Source organism: Pan troglodytes, chromosome 2 (assembly GCF_028858775.2).
Source record: "Pan troglodytes isolate AG18354 chromosome 2, NHGRI_mPanTro3-v2.0_pri, whole genome shotgun sequence".
In the NCBI taxonomy this organism is placed as follows: Eukaryota; Metazoa; Chordata; class Mammalia; order Primates; family Hominidae; genus Pan; species Pan troglodytes.
This window is the reverse complement of record NC_086015.1, coordinates 138331041-138353218: the sequence shown is the minus strand read 5'-3', so window position 1 is coordinate 138353218 and position 22178 is coordinate 138331041. Positions and strand designations below refer to the sequence as shown.

At 44.9% G+C, this 22178-nt stretch overlaps 1 protein-coding gene across 1 annotated transcript in view; it reads right to left on the bottom strand.

Annotated features, from left to right (window-relative positions):
* Positions 1-22178, bottom strand: part of EPHB1 (EPH receptor B1) — a 467125-nt gene that overhangs the window by 150437 nt on the left and 294510 nt on the right. The window contains exon 4 of the mRNA XM_001151617.7: positions 3791-3946. Coding sequence (XP_001151617.1) covers positions 3791-3946 — 156 coding nt within the window. The remainder of the gene's footprint in view (positions 1-3790; positions 3947-22178) is intronic.

Here is a 22178-nt window from a genome sequence, read left to right as displayed (position 1 = left end):
TTCAGTAACTCCTCACTGAAGGTGATTCCCACTGTCCTGGTAGTCTGTCTTTATTCAGGGAGTTTCGTGAGCAGGGAGTGGTGAGGAGTCACTTGTCACCTGCCTCTAGCTATCCCCTAAGCTCCCACCTCATTCCATACCTGGCCTAGGTTTGAGGGAAGAGGCATCTTCTTGGATATGAGCAAGTACTGGGAAGATCTAGAGCTGCAGGCCTGGGTAGAAGTGAAGGGGGGAGAGAAAAGAAGGAAGAAGGGAGCTAGTCGTCCAGAGACCAGCAGCAGTGATGTGACTGCAGACTCAAAACACAGAGCTCTCTAAGCCACCCTCCTCTGACTTCATTTGGAGACCACACCAGCCCCTTTGACACCTCGAGGTGCACCTGCATCCCTGTGCAGTCCACTGACAAAATTCAAGGACAAGGCTGGACACACAGAGGCATCTCAGAGGTCAACGGTGGAGGGGTCCCTGGGTCTCCCAGTAGATTAAAAATAAAAGAAACAAATGCCTAAACAGGGCTGCAAAAGGTAACATGCATTGCAAATGTTTACATGAAATAAATTAACACTTGTAGCACTACAAAAATACAATGACTATATGTGTGCCAGCCCCAAGAGATTAACAGGATTCATTAAAAATATTAATTCTTAGTGCACTATATGTTTTATAGCCTTGTCAAATGACACATTTTAAAGTTCTAAAACTCTTTATAAACTTTCCAATACTGCCAGTGAATGAATGTGACTACTGATATAATCCATTTAAAGTCAACGGCTGCACACTAAACCTGAGGCCCCTCCAGACTTCCAGGCCTCGGCTCTTGATCTCTCCTGACACTGCCTCCCTCCCTTATGCCCACAGGACCTGAACGCTGTAGATGTCCACTGCCCTGTGCATTTCAGAAAGACAAAGCTCTCCTTCTTTACCTGGGTACCCACAGTGCCCAGTCAGGTTGTGTTTATCTCCTGATGGAATGGACGGAAGAGTGAATGTGCAAAGTGAACCAGCACCTGTGCCTTCTCCACCCCAACCAGTGTGTCTCAGGCTGGGCTGGGCCCTTGCACTCCTGCCCTGCTTAACCTGCTGAACCAGCAGGAGCCCCAAGGCCACAGTACAGGGCTGTGCCTTGCCTCAACAACTCCAGATATGCTCCTTGTATCTGAAAAATTATTTACTGTGGTAATGTGCAATGCCTTTATAAAAGAACAGATGGCACCTCCAATTAGAATGCCTTAAAAGGAAACCCTAATGAGATTATGAAAGCCAACAAATTGACTTTTTCATACAATACTTTCCTGGCACAGAATAAATCAAATATATAATGAGGTTCAATAAAATAATAGATTTATTTATACTTGTTTTGCCTAGCATGGCATTGCACCTCAGCCCTGCCCTATGGGTCCCCTCAGCAAGTGCGTGTCCCTGCAGACCAAGGCAGAGAGCTGGACAGTGCATCTGTGAGCTTCTCTCAGGCCTGGCCACCACAGCCACATGTGGCTTTGATTCAGCGATTTCTGGTCTGACCCAAGCATGCTAAAGCCTGCTATATCTGGAGAGTAGAGGCATGTAAAGGGTGTGGTGGCTGTAGTCACACATAGGCATGTCTAATAATCACCTCCACTCTGGGTAAGATGGGGACACTGTGGTGGGACTATAGGGAGCATATGTAACCCCAGAGCTAACTGGACCAGAGACAGGAGGAAGACACCTATAAGGTATGATTTATTATTAATTATCATTATTAAATTATTGTCATTAGTTTAGACATGGGAGTCTTGTTATGTCACCCACACTGGATTGAACTCCTAAGCTAAAGTGATCATCCTTCTTCAGCCTCCCAAGTAGCAGGGAGTACTGGTGCATGCCACCATGCCTGGTTCAGGTCTGATTTTAAGGAGGGTAGACTCGGGATATGAGTAGGTCCAGTGGAGTCAGGATCTAGAAAGTACATACTGGAGGCTTTGGGAAATTTCTGCTTTTTTATCCCCCAGGTATTAGCCAGGTATTAGTCCTGCTGGTTCAAGTACATCAGATCATATGGCTGCAAGACAGGCCTTGAGAGAGAGAAGAGAGAGATGCTATAGCAAGGAGGGCAGCAGCACATCAACATTCTGAGCATTTAGTCATTGGTCTACCTTTCCTCTAGGTGACCGTACCCAGGGACAGGATGAATTTACAGGGTGTGTCTGCTGAAGTGGGAAGCTGGGAGGCTGAGGCTTCTATTTGCATGGTTGATCTGTAGAGGGAGGCCGGCCAGTGAGAGGGGTTAATGAGAAGGAATGGAAAGGAGCGTTTTCAGGAGGAATACTGTGAGTCCCTGGGCATATACTTTGGCAATCATGGAGACTAGTCTTTGGTCTGAACATCCAGGGAGCAGTGATTCAGCATCCTTAAGTGATTTCTAAAGAAGTACATTAAACAATGCTTTTTGGGCTTATTGAAGACCCCCAGGGCAACCTCAGAAATCAGTGGAGGAGATAGCACAACAGAAAAACAAGACTTCTGGTCAGCAGAAACAATCATTTTTGTTAATATTAACCCACAGAGAGAGAGGTCTGTAGAAAATCAGTTTACAACAGGATGAGCTTTTCCTCAGTTCAAATCTATACACATTGATTGAACTCAGGAACTTGATCTAGAAGGTACTTTCATTCCCCCTCTTTACTCAGTAAAGGTTACATACACTACAAGGCTGGAATTAAGTAATTCTTCTACTAAGAGTCCAGTCACTTTTTCTGTTCATCAAACAAAGTATAAATGAAATATTCTTCTGTGATGGGGATGGATGGAAGGGATTTGGTCCAAGCAGGTGTAAGGAAAGGTCCCTGCTCACAGGGAGCCAGGAAGCATTATCCAATGAAGAAGAAAATTCTAACACATTAGAGGCTAACCTGGAGCACTGACTCCCAAATACAATGGGATACTTAAAAGAGAGGTCATCCACATTTCAGGGCTACAGTGCTCAGAGGAGTAGGAGCAAATTATCCAAAGTACTGTGCAGGGACAGTAGTGATTGCCTCCTCCCACAATTATTGGGGAGAATATTGGGAGAAATGCACCCCTTCTCACATCCCTATCCAGAGAGTGTAGCTGCCTTTCCCCGTTTTTGGCAGGGAGACTGCTCTTCCCTCTATATTATATAATGGGAGAGTGATGTAGCCAATGCATTAGCTCCGGTCCCTAGAATTTCTGCCTTGGAGATGCATTCTGTGGTCAGGCCACTGGTCTTGTCATTTGACAGGAGCACAAGTGCTACATCAGGCTGGGCATTTGAAGGGACACAAGAAGATGAATATATGGTCCTGGCACACAATAGTCTTCATTTGGTAACTGAGATAAGTACAGAATGACTGAACAATTAATAAAATGATGAGCACTCTGAGGGGAGTCTGGTTACAAACATACAGGAAACCCAGCAAAGAGATAGGAGATTCTCAGCTATAGGCACCAGGAGGGACTTCTTGGAGGAAGTGATAATAGATCATGATTTTGCATCCAAAGAACTCTCCAGTCTGACATCTGATGAACAGAAGTTATCTTGCTGGGGTGGGAGAAGGTCCTCTTATATGGGAAGAAGGGGGAAGAAAGAAAAAATGTAATCTTCACCCAGTGCTACGTAGGGACAAGGCCTCTGAACTCCGAGCATAGGAGTTGTATGTTTCAGCACCATGGCCAGCAATTCTGCTTTGCCCTGGGATCAAAGGATGATGTTTTCTCTTCCTTGCCCCAGACCCACCACTTGCACCATCAGGGAACCAAACTCCCCAGCCCAAAGCCGTTACTAGACACTTACTAGTGCATGCCACTTCTGGAGGGTCAAAGTCCGCTCGGTAATAACCGGTCCGACAGGTGCAGATGGGAGATGCCTCTGCAGGGGAGCGGCTGTTGGAGGGGCAGTGGGAGCAGCCTTCAGCTTCCTGGCTGGCCTTGAATGTCCCTGCAGGGCAAGCTAGAACACAAAGAGACCATGTGATAATTAATGGAAGTGTGGCAGCCAGAAACTCTTCCCTACAACCGGAAAAGGAGTGTCTTCCTCTCTAAAAAGAACATTGAGATGCCCCTCTCGTACCAAGGGAGATCTAAGGTTGAGGAAACCCATATTTAACACTTCCAATTCTTCAAAAATCCTTTGTGAAATATATCTTCTTGGTACCAATGACCTCTCTCACTTGAACAAAATGGATAATAATTCTTCCCTTCCAGGTGTGTCAAGAGATTTAATTGAGAAAACAAATCTAAAGTGTAGCTCAGTTCCTGGGACATAAGTGCTCTATAAATGGTTACTCCCTCTTCTGTCTACCTGGTTAACATCCATGGCCTTTCCCTGAGCCACTCACTAAAGACATCTCATCCTATGGCCTCAGTTAGAAAGGGGTCCCAGGTTTTTCAATGACATGTTGGACCCACGGTTTTTCAATGCCATGTTGCAGCACACATGAGGAACACTATGAGATGTATTAACAAGCTCTTGCTATGAATGATGGCAAAGGGCTGAAATTCATAAGTGATTCTTTAAAACTAAATTAGGGTGATTTCAAGGTTACTGCCTTAACAACATCATTCTCCTTTAATTGCATTTTGATATGCTTTCGGGGGTGGGGCAAGGAAAGGATGACTTTGCAGACAGCACACCAGGGAATGTGTCACACACTTGGTGTCATCTATCATGCACATGGCAGTGGGGAAGGTTGGGAACACCTGATACTACCTGATCTCCACTGGAGGGGCCCTCATATGTGCAGCACATCCTCTTAATTTCCTGTGGGATCAGTCTATAATGAGTCATTCTCTGAAAAGTCTGGCTCCAAGCTATCCCTCGGGTCTTAACTTTGTCTCATCTGTAAAGACTTTTGAGCCCAGACATCTGGTCTCTTCCTTGTTGATCCCTCACAAGATTGATTCTGCCTACCCTACTTCCCCAAGGCCCTTCCTTATTATCTCAGCCCCCACTCTTCCTGTCCCCATGAAACCTACTCTGGCTCATCCTCCTTTGAGACTGGGTAAAACTTACTGACTGGTCAACTTGTTTGGCTTTCTTACACACCTCATTACTTCATTCAACAAACATTTACTGTTCCTGCTGAAAACATGACATAGGGAATTCAAGAATAGAGCCTGCCTTCAAGGAGCTCTTGATCCAATGAAGTCACATAAATCTAATACAATGTGATCATCATATAATGGAAGTGCCATTATAATGGTTTCTACTTATAGAAAGCTAATCTTCTCAAATGTATTGTTCCCTCCTGGAAAGTGCAGCGTATTCTTTAATAATAGCAGTAGCCACCATCTGTTAACTTGTCTTGTTAAGTGCTTTCCATGCATTACTCTATGGGGTAGCTATTACTATCTCCATTTTGCTAATGAGGAAACTGGGACACGGAGAGGTTACAAAAGTTACCAAGGATCACACAGTGGGAGAAATGATAGTGATGACGTACGCATAAACTATTTGAAAAATATCCACTGCTTTTCTGCTAAGACAAGAAGAAAGAATTGTTTCCTATGCTGTGAAAGTTATCTCACTCCATTGATCACTTAAGGTGAGGAAAAGGTTTCAGTTTCTCCAGACATGTGCTGGGTGGGGTGCCATTTTGGACAGGAAGGAATCTCCAAAACACAATGTTCTGGAATGGCACAACCCAAATGTGTCCCATGGGATCCACGTTCTTTGGATTGTTAACACCTATGACAAAAGGGTACTGTGGCCAGATATTTTGAAATGCTGATTTTAAAAGTTCATCTTATTCTTTGTTGAGAACTTTTAAAACTTTTTAAAATGCTATGTTTTTTCACCAAGAAGCCTTACTTTGCAGAGCATCCCCTGGGATCGGGGAAGACACTGGATGAATGTTGTTTCCCAGGTTTGGGGAAACAATGTCAGTTGCGAACCATGTAAAAAGGGACCACTTCCTGACTCATCTCAGCACATTCAGAAGAAACTTCTCTGTAGAAAGAAAAAAAGTACTGTTTGAGTCTTTATTAAAGATCTAACACATCAAACATGAAAGGGAGAAGCTCTGAATGGCAAAAGTATCCGAGGAGACTCTGGCTTACTAATCCATCTTTCCCAGCCCACTCATTACGGTCCCTCTCTCTGTATTTCTCCCTTTTTCCTTTTCTTCTTTCCATATCTCTCCTCATCTCCTGTGAGAAACACTTGGCTCTTTTCCTAATAAATCCCCAGCCTTCCTGGCCCCATTCAGTTCTGCAGCTAGTGAATACAGACAAATCCCAGGCCTGTGCTGCCTGGACTCGGCAGGAGCTCTGTCTCTGGAGAGTGGGGGAGGGGTAGAGGTGATGACTCAAGCATTCATATTTGGCCCCTGCCATGCTGTAATTTTCTTAATGTACCAGTCCAACAAGAACAAGGTGTTTTCCCTTTCTTTCCAGCACGTAAAATCCTCCTCACTTTACATTTAATAAGTTAACAGCATAAACAATTGTCCTGATATCCACAAGTGGCAGGGGGATGTGGAAAGTGCCTCCTCTGAGGTTTCTGATGGAGGACAGTAGCTCTGGGTGACTGAGTCTCTGAATTCCAAGGTGTCCATGAGAGGAGGAAGTGGAGGGGAGGAGGTCCAAGCTGGACATCAGGGAAAGAAGCTTGGGGAGTGGTTGAAGAGAGAGGTTCTAGGAGGGGGTCTGATTCCATTCTCCCCGGAGAAACAAGCATTTGGAAATGGTCAGACAGTCCTGAGTTCAATTGTTGGCTCTGCCAGCTCCTAGCTTGGTGAACACTGGCAAGTTATATCATCCCTCAGAGCCTCAATATGCTCATCTGCATAAAAGGTCTATGAAAAAGAACTGTAAATTTCTCACAACTCCCACAGATTATTAGAAATTAATAAACTCAAATATGAAATGTCGCTAGCATCAATGTGTGCTAAATAATGCTAACTCCTCTCCATCCCAACTTACCCACTCCTTTAAAAAACAAAAGCAAGGTTTCTTTGCAGGGACATTTAGAATTCAGGGTCAGAATATAAATTTCAAGTCCCAAAGTGGGCAAATAAATCCTGGAACCCAATGGAAGAATGTGTTTCTACATATATTATTTCTGTTATGTATAATGGGTGAATCATATCTACAAAATATATTTTACATATATAATTACAAAATGTATGAATCTCCTTAGTACTCAGACTTTATAACTTAATACTTTCATAAAATCTGTCTAGGCATGCCTTAATTTATATAAGAAGCAGTATTCCTAAATTCATTTATTAAAGATTTTTTTTTCTTTTTTCTTTTTTTTACTTTAAGTTGTGGGATACATGTGCAGAACGTGCAGGTTTGTTACATAGGGATACATGTGCCATTGTGGTTTGCTGCACCTATCAACCCATCATCTAGGTTTTAAGCCCTGCATGCATTAGGTATTTGTCCTAATGCTATCCTTCCCCTTGCCCCCGCCCCCCAACAGGTCCCAGGGTGTGACGTTCCCCTCCCTGTGTCCATGTGTTCTCATTGTTCAACTCCTACTTATGAGTGAGAACATATGTTGTTTGGTTTTCTGTTTCTGTGTTAGTTTGCTGAGAATGATGGTTTCCAGCTTCATCCATGTCCCTGCAAATGGATGAACTCATTCTTTTTATGGCTGCATAGTATTCCATGGTGTATATGTTCCACTTTTCTTTATCCAGTCTATCATTGATGGGCATTTGGGTTGGTTCCAAGTCTTTGCTATTGTAAATAGTGCTACAATAAACATACGTGTGCATGTGTCTTTATAGTAGAATGATTTATAATCTTTTGGGTATATGCCCAGTAATTTATTAAACTTTTACATTGTTGTGCTATACTTTCTCATAGAATTCATGCTTAAAACAAGGGTTAAAGTGCCAGGCTAATCCACAAAGCCCTTTTAACTTATCTTGTATCAGGTGCCATTAATCAGAAACAAAAGTTAACAATATTTTTTCACTAGAAATTTAACATAGAAAAATAAATAAGAAAACTATGCTGTCACTTGAGAAAAAGCAGCTTTAACTTGGGGTGATAAATAAAGCTTCTGGGTGGCTTCTGATGAAGAACATTCAGGCCAAGAGAAGCAAAAGCAAATGGCCTTTGGAGCCAGGTCAGTCACTTGAGAATATAAAGCAGCCGGGAGTCACACAGTGCAGAGTGGTGGAGACCCTGACAGCCTGGAGACTGCTCACCTGCATAAAGACTGTACAATTTTAAACAATAATAATTAAATACAGCGGTAGCCTAACCAAACACATTTCAGCACTTTCAGGCAACTTAAGGTAAATAACAGAGTTCTCTGCTTTCGTATCATTTCAAAACTCAGGAGTTCCTTTACAGAATTACGGTCAGCACTATTGCTGCAGTTGGGAGCCCCTCATTCAACAAATATTTATTGAGGATTGACTTCTAGCCAGGCACCAGGCTAGGGGAATAGAGCAGGGTGCAGATGCGGTAGCCAACATTAGGAAGCTCCCTTCCTGGTGAGGGAGGTGGACGATGGAATGCTGCTTCTGATACAGCAGGATCTGTGCTATGCTTGTGTGCACACAGGGGACCAGGTGGATGGATGTACACCTTTTGCAGAGTCTCCTTATGAGAGTCACAAGAAACTTTATAAAAGAAGTAGTATTCCTGAGTTCATTTATTAACCTTTTAGATTGTAATTTGTAACCACACTTGTGCTATACTTTCTCATAGAATTCATGCTTTAAACAATGGTTAAAAGTGTCACTTCAGGCCGGGCGTGGTGGCTTACACTTGTAATCCCAACACTTTGGGAGGCCAAGGCGGGTGGATCACCTGAGATCAGAAGTTTGAGACCAGCCTGGCCAACATGGTGAAACCCTGTCTCTACTAAAAATACAAAAAAAAAAAAAAATTAGCTGGGCGTCATGGCATGTGCCTGTAATCCCAGCTACTCAGGATGCTGAGGCAGGAGAATCGCTTGAACCCAGGACACAGAGATTGCAGTGAGCCAAGATCGCACCACTGCACTCCAGCCTGGGTGACAGAGTGAGACTGTGTCTCATTAAAAAAAAAAAAAAGTGTCATTTCTTGGCAATGGTGATTAAACAGTTTATTGTGATGGTTAGGAGATGAAATTCAGAAGGAGAGGAAAAGACAAAGGGAGAAGAAAAGAGGTGGAAGAACAGGAGAAGTAGGAACGGAAATTAGGTCACAAAGTGCCCAGCTTTGGACTTCGCAGGGGAGAGTTCCATTACATTTCCAGGAGGTGGGTAGAAAGAGAAGAGCCGCCGGCACCTTGCTGTGTATTCGCATTAAGACCTTTGTCAATGGGACAAGGTAACTTGGAGGGCTGGACATTTCTAACACCAGTGCAGCCTACAATTGCCTTGTTTCCTTAAGAGAAAGAGGTTCCCTTTCCTCCATTGTAAGTGATTGCAGTTCAGACAGAAGGCCTAGAAACTTGCATAGCCGAGGCTTTTTGATGGCACCCCTCTCCCCGACCTCACCACACATCTCTTTCCCCACCCCCAACTTCAGAAAAGGGGAGGAGACAAGATCTGAGCACCCCATGTCTAAACGTGTATATATTTTCCATTCAACAGACAAAACACACATTTGCCTCCCTGTTCAAGTGCCAAGGGATAGGTGCATGTCACCTCTGGCTGGTATCCAGAAGGTCACCTTGAAACACCCACCCAACTTCTCAGCACCTCAGTGATATGACAAATGACCTTCTGCTTACCATACTCTCGAGACACTCCTCTCCTCCTGTCCCTGCACACAGACTTCCAGTGACACTGAGTCCATCACCCACAGTACTATTACTTTATAAAGAAACAGATTAAGTGTCTCATAAACAGTGCAGTGATTGAGATAATGGAAAGCGCTTCTCATCCCCATCTGCAGCATCAGGTTACGAAGCGTTTCCAAGCAGCCAGGAAGAGGAAATTAATAGAAGCAAGAGGGAATAACCACTTTTATGCAATTTCCTCAGGAGATAGTGGACCATCTAATCTTTATTGGAGCCCTTTAACCTGTCACTCAGCACTCACCAGAGCCTCTTTAGCTCTCACAATTTTTCTTGATATCAAAGGAAGATAAAATGGAGACCTCAAAATATTATTTTATAATTTTCAGATGTGGAGGGTGCGTGTTACCTCTGCCCTTCCCCCTCTCAGATGAGGCCTCAAAAACAATATTTTTATGCAGCATAAATGTGGGAGAGCTTAACTATTCTCAGCGCATGGTCTAGGGGGTCAGAGCTACACCGCAGGGAGGAAGTCTCTCCTTGCATTTTAAATGTGATTCTTCCCTCCACTGCCACCTTCTGTCCTTGCTCTTTCTTTTTAATAATCTGATTACTTCTTCTGATCTATTTTTTTCCCCAAATGAGTTTGCAAAGGTTCATGCCAATGAATATTCATCCCCTGCTTAAGAACTGGGTGCCTTTTTCTCAAGGCAGGTGCAGCTCAGCAGCTGGCTCAGGGAAGTCAGCCTGCCTCATGGGGCAACTGGGAGAGAGGCAAGGTACACGCTTCTGGCCAGGAAGAAGGAGGTTTGCAGCCCAGAGTTCATTGCTCCTACAACCTCCCCTTCCTTTATCTTACACGCTTTGTTCTCATTCTGTAAGAGAGGCAGAAAAGCCTCTCTCAGCAGCTGCTAAGAATTGTGTGATAGGTGTGGTGTTGGTGGGCAAGAAATTCCTGTGGGCCATGCAAACAGCTCTGCATAGCTCCTTCCATAGGTCCTGTGGCCCCACATTGGGCCACTATTTAAAGTCACTTCTGTGGCCAAATGTCTCCATTACCTTCACATTACTGGTGGCTGAACAAATAGGTTCCCAGCTCTGAAATTTCAGGCCTGGTGAAACTCCCTAGAAGGAAGTGGCATGAGGTTTCTGCACTGGGATTCCTCTGTCTATTCTCAAAAGCAGTCTTTGCTTTCCCAGAATGGGTTTTCCTGAACAGCCCCAGGACATTCCACTGGGACTCAAAGCCTTATGGGAGCTCCCATTTCCCCTTATATTCATGGCAATGTGTTGAGAAAACTGATGGCAAAGAAATATTTCCCAAGCACCCATCCATCTGTCCATTCTTCCATCCATCCATCCATATATCCGTCCATCCATCCATCCATCCATCCATTGTACTAGTTTGAAAGCTCTCTGAAGATGGATAATAGGTGTTGCCATCTTTGTATTTCCCTTTCCCCAGCGCTTAGCACAAACCTTACACATAGGCATACACATTCTATGGCTAATTGAGTGAGTGTTCACTGAAGGACTGCTGTGATAAGACACAAAAGATAAAAGCTGTGATGATAATAATAATAACAACAACAAATATGATATTAATATTAGAGAATGTGAGATAATGAGCACTCCCATACAAAGTGTGGATTCCCTTTTTTTTTTTTTTTTTTTTTTTTTTTTGAGGCAGGGTCTCACTCTGTTGCCCAGACTGGAGTGCAGTGGCGTGATCTCTGCTCACCGCAACTTCCGCCTCCCAGGGTCAAGCAATTCTCCTGCCTCAGCCTCCCGAGTAGCAGGGATTACAGGAAAGCGCCACTACCACCTAACTAATTTTTGTATTTTTAGTACAGACGGGGTTTTACCATGTTGGCCAGGCTTGTTCTGAGCACCTGACCACAAATGATCCATCCGCCTCGGCTTCCCAAAGTGTTGGGATTACTGGAGTAAGCCAACGTGCTCGGTCAAAGTGTGGATTCTTATCATTTCCTGGGAGAGTTATTTGATGTGTATTAAGAGCTTCAAAATATTGAAAGCTTTGATTCAACGATCTTATTTCTAAAAACTTATTCTAGAAAAAAAAAGCAAGCAGGTGTGGGAAAAGATTTATGTTCATTGATGTTCATCACAGTGTTATTTATAATAGGGAAGAAAGAAAGAAGAGAGAAAGGGAGAGGGAGGAACTTAAAAGTCTGATGATAAGGTATTGACTAAATAAATTATGCAACATTCATATAATGGAATATTGCACAGCAGTTAAAATTGTGACTTGGAAAAATATTATAAAAGTGTGGTCTAAAACTATAGAGTATGAGACTATGAACTTCATTTTATACACACACACACACACTCAAACATATCATACTCAGCAAAATGGAAAATAAAATCTGGGAATGGTGACATTATTATTATGTTTCTGTACTTTATCAATGTTTTGTATTACATATACATGACTTTAGTAATCAAAGAAATTCTCATCCAGTACATTTAAAAATCTTGCAGAGGACACAAAAATATGAATGACAACCTCCAATTCCAAGGAGCTGAGCTGAGCATAGCAGGTCAGGGTGAAGTGTTTACCAATAAAATTTCTACAGCAGAGGTGGAGATGCTCTGTGACAGAGGTCTTTAGAGGAAGGGGAGAGTGGGTTGCCGTTGGAAGGCTGCCTAGAGGAGGTGGTTTGTGCACAGGACTTCAAAGGATGGGTAAAAGTTGGCACAGAGGGAGGATGGGAGGATGAGGCAAAGGGAAAAGATTGCACCAAGACCATCCCTAGCTTACCTGGGGAAACTTTGAGAGTAGTTGTAGAAGGTGCCAAGAATACGAAGCATTTATGTGGGCCATGGTGGGAGGAGGGCTGGAGCGCATTTACTTCTACATCATCCTGGGCACTTGGAGCCAAATGAGTCTCCAGTTCTTGCCTCCCTGGGCCTGCTGCCAGCTGTAATGGCCTGTGCAGAGGAGACACTTAGCTGTGTCATACACTTGTATCACTCATGATGACACCTGCTGAAGTTGATGAATGCTGCAGGCACCATGATACAGAAGAGACTGTAACTTACTGTGCTATTAAGTTGTTCAGACAGCAGTAGCAGTAGCAAGCCTAGAATGCATCCGCATGGAAGTTGTTAAAGAGGTGGGCCAGGGTGGGGGTGCTTTTCCTTGATAAAATGGGGAGATCACTGGTCCGGACTGAAGGGTGACAAACAGAAGAGCAGTGTCTCAAGGGAGAGGGACAGACACTGAGGTCCTGATGGCAGCCTGTTCCCAGAGCGTAGCCAAGACCTTCAGAGCCAGGGTCCTGTCTGGTTGTAGGAGGCTGTGCTAGGCATCGGTTTCTCTCAGAAGAGAGTCCAGGCCTGGATCCTAAAATCCTGGTCCAAGGTCAGTGATTAGGGAGTGAGGATAGCCATAAAGCAAGCCCAGGTGTTTTGTAGTGATCTAGGCCAGGTTCTCAAATTGGTCTCCAAATCAGCAGTGCTATGGACTAAAAGTTGCCCCTCAAAAAAAAAAAAAAAAAAAAAACAAAGAAAAAAAAACATACGTTGAAGCCTAATTCCGAATGTAATTTTTTTTCTTTTTCTTTTTTTTTTTTTGTAGACAGAGTCTTGCTCTGTGGCCCAGGCTGGAGTGCAGTGGCATGATCTCAGCTCACTGCAACCTCCGCCTCCAGGGTTCAAGCGATACTCCTGCCTCAGCCTCCAAAGTAGCTGGGACTACAGGCATGTGTCACCACACCTGGCTAACTTTTGTTTTTTAAGTAGAGACGGGGTTTCACGGTGTTAGCCAGGATGGTCTTGATCTCCTGACCTCGTGATCTGCCCCCCTTGGCCTCCCAAAGTGCTGGCACTACAGGCATGAGCCATTGTGCCTGGCCCTGAATATAATACTACTTGGAGGTGAGGACTCTGTGGAGTAATTAAGTCACGAGGGTGGAGCCCTCATAAATGGGATTAATGGCCTAATAAGAAGAAATACGAGAGAGCTTTCTTTCTGCCGTGTAAGTGTACAATGAGCAGATGGTCATCTGCAAACCAGGAAGTGGGCCCTCACCAGACCCTGGATCTTCTGGCACATTGATCTTGGACTTCCTAGTATTCAGAACTGTGAGAAATAAATGTTTGTTGTTTAAGCCACCCAGTATTTGTTACAGCAACTTGAACTAAGACAAATAGCATCAGTGCCACCTGGGAACGTATAGAAACACAGAATCTCAGATCCTCCTCCAGGCCTACTGAACCAGAAAATCTGGAGATGTGACTCAGTAATCTGAATTTTATCAAGCCCACCAGGCGATTCTGGTATAGCTCTAGTCTGAGGACCACTGCTCTAGGCCATCTGGAAGAATGCAAACATGGAGTCTGAAAAACTTCCACGTTCTAGCTGTGTGATCTTAAGCAAGTTATTTAAACTTTGACCCTCAGCCCCCCATTTGTAAAAAGGGGTGCTAAGGTGACTTCCTTCCCATAGCTATTGTGAAGATCAGTGTAATACATGTAAAATTCCTGGAATATAGTATCTCCTCAATAAATATCCTCAAGATGTTTTCCACAAGGAGCCAGGCTGAATGTTTTCATCAACAATTCACTTGAAAGTATTTATTGACCACCTATAATATACTTGGAGGTGTGCTAGGCATTGTGATATATCAATGGAGGAAAAACACAAAGATGTTCCCCACGTGGAATTGACATCCTGGTGGAGGAAGACAGACTTTAAGCTGGAAATTCCAATGGATGGGATTGAGGTGGCATAGAAGGGCCACAGTAGGGACCTAACCCACTCTGGGAGGGCCTTGGGAAAGCGACATCTAAGTGAAGGCATAAAGAAGATATAAGCCCCCTATAACAGGCAGAGGTAAGGTAGATTAGTGAGAGAAGGTAGAGAAGCTTCCAGGTGGAGAGAGCAGCCTGTGAAAAGGCCCTGGAGAATGAAAATGACTCAGTCAAGGACCTGAGCACAGTGCCTTCAGGGGCCCTGAGTGCTCAGGCTCAGGCAGAGTTCCTGTGTGGGGTGGGTGGGATCCATAGGCAAGTGAGGAGGCTGAGCGCTTGGAGGGGCAGCCTGAGCTCATGTCACCCACTCGGCCCATGGCTTTACCCTGAAGTCCATGGAAGCCACTTGATAGGCTTGAAATTGGGAAGAAACAGAATCAGATTTTGTTTCTAAAGGATCACACTGGTTGCTGGGTAATGAATGGACTGGAGGAGTGGGGACATTTACAGGAAGATTCAGCAGCCCACAAAAGGTGATAATGGATTAGGGTAGTGGGAACAGAGAGAAGTAGATAGATTCAAGAGCTATCTAGAAGAGAAGCGTCTGGCAATTGATTGGGGATTGCTCATTCGTTCAACAGATAAGCACTGAGCCCCTACTAGATGCCAGGCACGGGGTTGGGTGCAAGGAGTCAAAGACTGCAACCTGTTGTCTGCTTGTGTCCCTGCTATCCTGCTGACCCCAGAAAGCCTGCCCTCTACATTTCATCCTCTAGGGCTAGACATTTTCCTCTTTCTGGAGTCCTCTTTTAGAAATCCAATACTTTGGCAGTGGGCTCCCTGTCCCTATAACTTTGGGGGGAATATTGGGAGTGGCAGTATGAAGGGTCCAGAGCAGAGAAGGTGAGAGTCTCACTCAGAGACTAGGACTGATTTGGCTCTTCCTGCAGCAGCTGCATCTGCACCCCAAGTCTGTCCCTTGACCGCTGGCCTGCAGACAAAGCTAGAGGAACAACATTTGTGTCTATGTGGGAGAGAAACCAATCTTCAGACTCAGGAATCTGCAGAGTGGCCAGAAGAGCCTTCTGGACTTTGGAATGGTACAGGGAACAGACCTCTGACCAGAGATTCCTGCCCCTGAAGCTACAGCATTACCTGCATCTCCTCTATAGCAGGCCAACTGGACAGCCAGTAGCTGCTGAGAGCCCCATGGGCTGGTTCCTTAGCTTTAAGCCAACAGAGGGGTCAGGAAGGGTACGATGCTGCAGCACTGAGGAAGACAGAGACAGCAGAGAAGAGGGAAAGCAGGAGGGAGAAGGTTTAGCTGGGAACAACTGCACTTCCTTACACAGGGGGAAACTGAGGCCGGAGAAGGTGCTTGCCTTTCTTAGGTCACCCAGGAAGCAGGGGCTCAGCTGAACTTATTCCTTGGCCCTGCCTGCCTCAGAATAGAATGGCAAGGGAAGGACATGGGAGGAGTTGTGGAGGAGGCAGCCGACAGGCCCCTCCTGTCCACGGCCCAGCCCCAGGAGAAACAGCATAAACATGTCGATCTGCCCCCACAGACACCCGACATTCTGGAGCCTACACACTGGACATGGGGGGACTCTGGGGAAGGAGGCAATAATGCAGCTAACAGGGAAGTAAGGGACCACTGGGCAGAGACTGGGAAGGGGCAGGGCCTGGTCCTTCACTCTCCAAGGCTCTTACAACCTTGAAATGATCAGCATGGGGGGGAGTGGGACAGAGCAGGTTCACAGCAGCCAGACACCAGCAAGGCTGATGTCGCTGTGTGCTGGCCTGCCCTCTTTCCCAGGGCTTGATGGAGAAGTAGCACCCAGAGAGGCAAATGGCCTAATGGTGCTCAAGCTCCTCTTTTGATGGAATTTATACAAATGAAATAATCACACGTAGCTCAAAGATTTAACTATGAGGGCACTCATGGCAATATTGTTTATAGCAAGAAAAAATTAATTACAGCTTAAAAGCCCTAAAATAAGGGGTCAGATCAATAAATTATAGTGCATCCATAAATGGAAAATCATGACCCCATCAAGAAAGATGGTGAAAACCTGTGGTTAGTGACATCTAAAAATATTGGCAAATAGTGGGAACAAATATTGTTCTTAAAGATTTCACTTTTTTATAGTGATGAGATTATGCACATTTTAAAAATCTTTTATGATCTATATTTTCCAATTTTTATGCAGTGAACTTATAATACTTTTTTGAATGGAAAACGATTTTTTTTTTGAGTCAGGGTCTCACTCTGTTACCCAGGTTGGAGTGCAGTGGTGTAATCTCAGCTTGCTGCAACCTCTGCCTTGAGGGTTCAAGTGATTCTCCCACCACAGCTTCCCGAATACCTGGGACTACAGGCACGTGCCACCAGGCCTGGCTAATTATTTTTGTATTTTTTAGTAGAGACAGGGTTTCATCATGTCGGCCATGCTGGTCTTGAATTCCTGACCTCAAGTGATCTGCCCATATTGGCCTCCAAAAACGCCGGGATTACAGGCGTGGGCCACCGTGTCTGGCTAAAAAAGATTTTTTCAAATAGTGGAAGATTTTTTCAAATAGTAGGTAGGAGTAGTGTGAGTGGTGTGGCAAGAAGGCGAGAAGTGAGGCCCCACTGGCAGCAGGACAAGGCAGAGAGGGCAGTGGAGTGCGGGAAGTGGCCTGGGAGTTGGCACAGAAGGACCCCAGTCAAGTCCAGACTTTCTGTGAACCATCATGTCTCTGTGTCCCCAACTCCACCTCCTCACTCATGTTAGTGTACCCTAAAAATCTCTTTTGAAGGATGAGCTCTTTTCCTTTTATAGACATTCTCTCATTCTCTCAACACACATCTGGGGAGCACTTTCTGTGTGCTCTGAGATAGATATCAGCTAGTCACTGCCTTTATATTGGGTAAGAAGAAGGCCATTGTCATGGAGTGAGGAATTCCAGATACGCAGGAATCAGAAGTGTAAGGGGGTCTGGAGGAGCCCCCAATGCAGAGGCAGCAAGCAGCTAAATGGGGGTGGAATTCTTAAGATGTTGGACTCCAGGCCAGGTTTGGTGGCTCCCGCCTGTAATCCCAGGACTTTGGGAGGCTAAGGCGGGAAGATCACTTGAGCCCAGGAGTTCGAGATCAGCCTGGTCAACATGTCAAAACTTCATTTCTACTAAAAATACAAAAAATTAGTCAGGAGTAGTGGCGCATGCCTGTAGTCCCAGCTACTCAGGAGGCTGAGGCAGGAGAATTGCTTGAACCTGGGAAGTGGAGGTTGCAGTGAGCCGAGATTGTGCCACTGCACTCCAGCTAGGGTGACAGAGAGACACTCTGCCGGAAGGAAAGAAGGAAGGAAGGAAGGAAGGAAGGAAGGAAGGAAGGAAGGAAGGAAGGAAGGGAGGGATGGATGGAGGGAGGGAAAGTTGTTGGACTCCAGAGTCAGGACCGTGCCCTCCTTGAGAAGATGTGATGTCACAGCTAAGCAGGAGACAGGGAAACAGTATCAGTTCTCAGAGGGCAGAGCAGGGAGGTAAAGGAAGTGGTAAGCCCATGCTGGAGGGCAGCAGGGAGGAATCTGTGCTTTAGAAGAGAGCAGAAGCACCCTACCAGCAGCCAAGATGGACTCTTTAAAGGGAGGTATCCCCTTTGCACTTCATTCTCAACCAACAGGGAGATGCTTCACGGGGCCCCTGGCACCCAACAGAAGGGAGGGTCCCATCACTTTGGTCACTCTGAGAGCCCCAGGTCATTTATCCTTCTTGGGTGCTAGGCCTAGGTCTCTGCTGCATCAACAAGGACAGGGGAATCCCCAACTGTCCCCTCCCAAGGCCCAGTCTCCACCCTTCTCAGTGCCCGGCTGCCAGTGTTCTAAAAACACCATCAATCTGGGAGCTCCAGGCAGGGGATGAGCAGGACATATGCTGGCAGTCAGGCTGCTTCCCACGTTTTCAAACCGAAGTGTTTTTCTTTTGAGAAAAACCTTATTTTTTAAGCACTTTCCTCCCTGACACAGACCTTAATGGATTCCGTTTAAAAAAAATTTATAACCAAGTTCTTAAGATAAATGAAGATGACTTCTCACTGTGTTTCTATCTAAAGGCTGGACAATGACAAGAAGCCACCCAGAGTTTCTCACTTTTTCCAGAGCCCCAGACGCACAGGCTGGCTACCAGGGCACACATAGGTCAGCCAGGTCTGCTGAGTGGTCACACCAAGGACAGGCACTGCTTTCACTTGCTCTCTCTGCTTTTCACAGAGCAAATAGGAAACACACACACACAAGCAACTGTGTTTAGATGTATCACACAAATCTCATTACTCTCCAAACTCTGACGAGGCAAATACAACTCTTCTCTTAGGGAAGCTTGCTATTGTTCCTTCCTTTCCAGGCTTCCTCACCCCAGAGTTTGGTGAGCCCACAAATTACAGACAGACAGGGCTGGAAAAGACCTTAGAAATACCTTTTAGAATGGGGCCACCAATACCCAGCACAGATACTGTCACCACCTCTCCATGCCTGCCGTGGCGGACATTGCTAATCAATCCCGGCACTCATTCCCACTCAACCCACAGCAGAGTGCTGAGACTTTAACACAATGTTCCAGGCAGAAACTACCTGTGATTGAATTGCCACATCACAGACCTATGATGGCAAAAATGAGGCCCAGAGAAGGCAATGACTTGGCCAGAGGTGCAGGTGAACCAGAACAAGTCATGGTGCCAGTGCCTGCTCCACCTGCCCAGATGGCCCCATCATAAGCATGAGCCTGCTGCAGCTCTGTGGAGCTCACCCCCACCCCCATCCCAACTGCCTCAACTCTTTCTCCTTCTCAGCTTTGTAGTTGGTCCCACTGCACAGCCTCCTCTCCAACTGGGATGCAAGGGCATCTAATTATTCTCTCTGTGTGCACCAGGGAAGAGCTGCATTCTGTTTAAGTAAGTGTAGCTAAGAGGTGCTGCATCTCAAGAGAAGGTCAAGTGCTGCATATGTATAATTTAAGATTAAGATTTTCCCTTTCTGTGGTGTACTTGATAAAATAATTTTGCTGTGACCTTTACAGAAACCCAGGAGTAGAAATGGGCTCAGTGGAATTTCCAGCTTCTCCCCAGGTCACGAAGTCATAAACACATAAATCTATAATGATATTACACAGCATTCAAGTGGAACAAGTAAGCAAAAGAAATAATTTTTACTTCTTTTAATGGCAGAGCAAAAGCTTTGAGGCTGAAATTCTCAGCCTAAATTATCAGAGCTGTCTTGACAGATAAGGGGCAGAAACCCTTCCCCCTACACTGCCCTGTCCTTGCCTGTCTGCCCAAACAGTGTGGCACTGCAGACACGGGCATGGACCTCCCTAAGCAGATTATTTAGAGGAAAGTGGCCTGTCCAAGGTCATGGAGGAATCAGTCAGGTCTAACTGGCTCTGCCACAATGTTGCCAGGGGGGTTTGTTCAGTCAGAGCTCAGCTCCTAAATTGCAGTGATAGTGGATGTAGCACTTTGCAAGTCTAGAGTCAATTCTTAAAAAGTGAAACAACCATGAGTAATAACCAATATTGAAATAAGGTTACAGTCATTCCAAAAGATTCTCCAAGTAAGAGTTACTATGACAAGGCAGAATATATGCATGAGATTTATCCAAAAGGCTGAAGGCAGAGAGATTTGGCAGAATTCATTTTGTCTGACCTGCGACTTTTGCTCAGGACCTCACCAACTCTGAAGCAGACTTTGAAAAGAGAAGTGGGGCTTGCAAGTTCTGGAATAGGGAGGACACCCTCCTTTTGAGCACCTGAGCAGAGCCAGCCATAGGCACTGGATCCCTGGAGATCATGTGAATGGACCAGTGGATGTTGCGAATCAGATCATCTGGGTGAGGCCTCCCACTGCAACAGAGGCAGCGAAGGGTTGGATAGTCACATTCTTTCCTGAGATCATTTATTCCTAGGTGCTGAGAGGTAATTTCCAGAGTGCACTATGTCCTCCTTATTTTCAGTTTCCTGGATGAACATCAGTATCACCAACTGCCTTCAGGTTTGTCAGTGAAACACAATTAGGGGAGAAGCTTGCAGCAGAGATTAGAGGTGTTAAGGATACACTTAGCACTTAGATCTCAATGCACACTTAGGGAAGCCATTGAACTGAAGGCTCAGCACGTCAGGAAGAACCTAGAGAAGGAGCAGCAGGTGAGGAACTCAGGGAAGGCCCAGAGGGAGGAATGGGGTAAAGGAGCAGCAGACACTGCTGAGCAACTTGAGAAAGGACTTCCCCAAAGCAAACAGCAGGACACGAACCCAGAGCTGAAGGAATGACAGGAGCCTAGCTGGACAGGTGAACACGACATTGCTCCCTCTCATGCCCAGGAAGGGCCCTGCTCTCCTGTGCCCACTCTCACCTTTCAGGCTTTAGGGTCAGGCCAGCAAAGGCCTCTTAATAAATGAGAGACTGGTATGAGAAGCATGGCCAGGCCCTCCTACCCTCGGCACCTGATGTGTCTCACTTCACCCTTCCAAGGCAAGGTCTATGTGCCAAGCTACCCACCACGTGTTAAAATTGGTTGTAAAGTTGTGTTGGTATTAATAACAATTGTTTTATTAATAAGAGCAACAATAAGAATTTAAGCATGTGGCACAGGCCAGGTGTGTTACTCAGAATAATCCCATTTTATTCTCACAACAGCCACAAGAAACAAGTGCTACAATTATTCCCATTTTGCACATTAAAAAACTGAGGCTCAAATAAGTCCAGTAGCTTGTTCAAAGTCCCACTGCTGGTGGTACACCTGGGAATTGAATGCAGGCTGCTGACTCCAGAGACTTGATAGCTTACTGGCTGGAGTATTTTTATACCAAGTAAATTTACCTGGAATAAACAAAAACTATTGTGTATAACTACTTATGTTAAACACCAACTATGCCAACATAACTTCCTGGAGAAAGGAGTACCAGCTTCAGTTACCGACTTTACTACTTAGAGCCATGGAAAGCAAGTCCTACAACCTTTTTAAGCCTCAGTTTCCTCATGTGTAAAAATTAGTCCCTGTCTCATAGAGTTGTTTTGATGATTGAATGAGATAGAAAATATAAATGTTTGATACAATATCTGGCATGAAATAACTGCTCAATTAAAAGTATTAATAGCAGTTAATATTTTCTATTATAAAATGATAATATGTTGAGTATAGACAATGTGTCATCACCTTGCTAATGTTTTCTATTTTTCAAAGTCAACATTTTCCCCTACCATATGGGACATTCCCATCAAGCTTTGATAATGCATGAGTATTGGCTTGAATCACTAAGATCTAGGGATACAAGAAGTAGTATCCTATGTGACTTCTGGGAGAAAGTTAGCTCTTCTTCCATCCTTCCTCATTTTTGCTGGCTGAAAAGTAGACATGATGGTTGGAACTCAAGCAGCCATCTTCAACTATGAGGTGAAAACTGTGTGCTAAGAATGTCAAAGCAACAAAGTAGAATGCACCTGGGTTTCCAACATCACACCACGGAGTGCCATCCAACCCGGACTTATTTTACATGAGAAAAAAAACCCTGTATTTTTAAAACCCACAATTATCTTTCATTTTTATGTTCCTTACAGACAAATGTAATCGTAACATTTCTTTTCGATGAAACTATATGAGAAGATAGTAGCATTTCCATTTCACTGACAGTGATACTGAGGCTCAGAGATAAAACAATTTGCCCAATATTTCCCAGCTACTCTGTCATGGAGGTATAATTCACCACCAGGTCTGTCTGGCTTCACAGCTGATGCCCTTTCCAG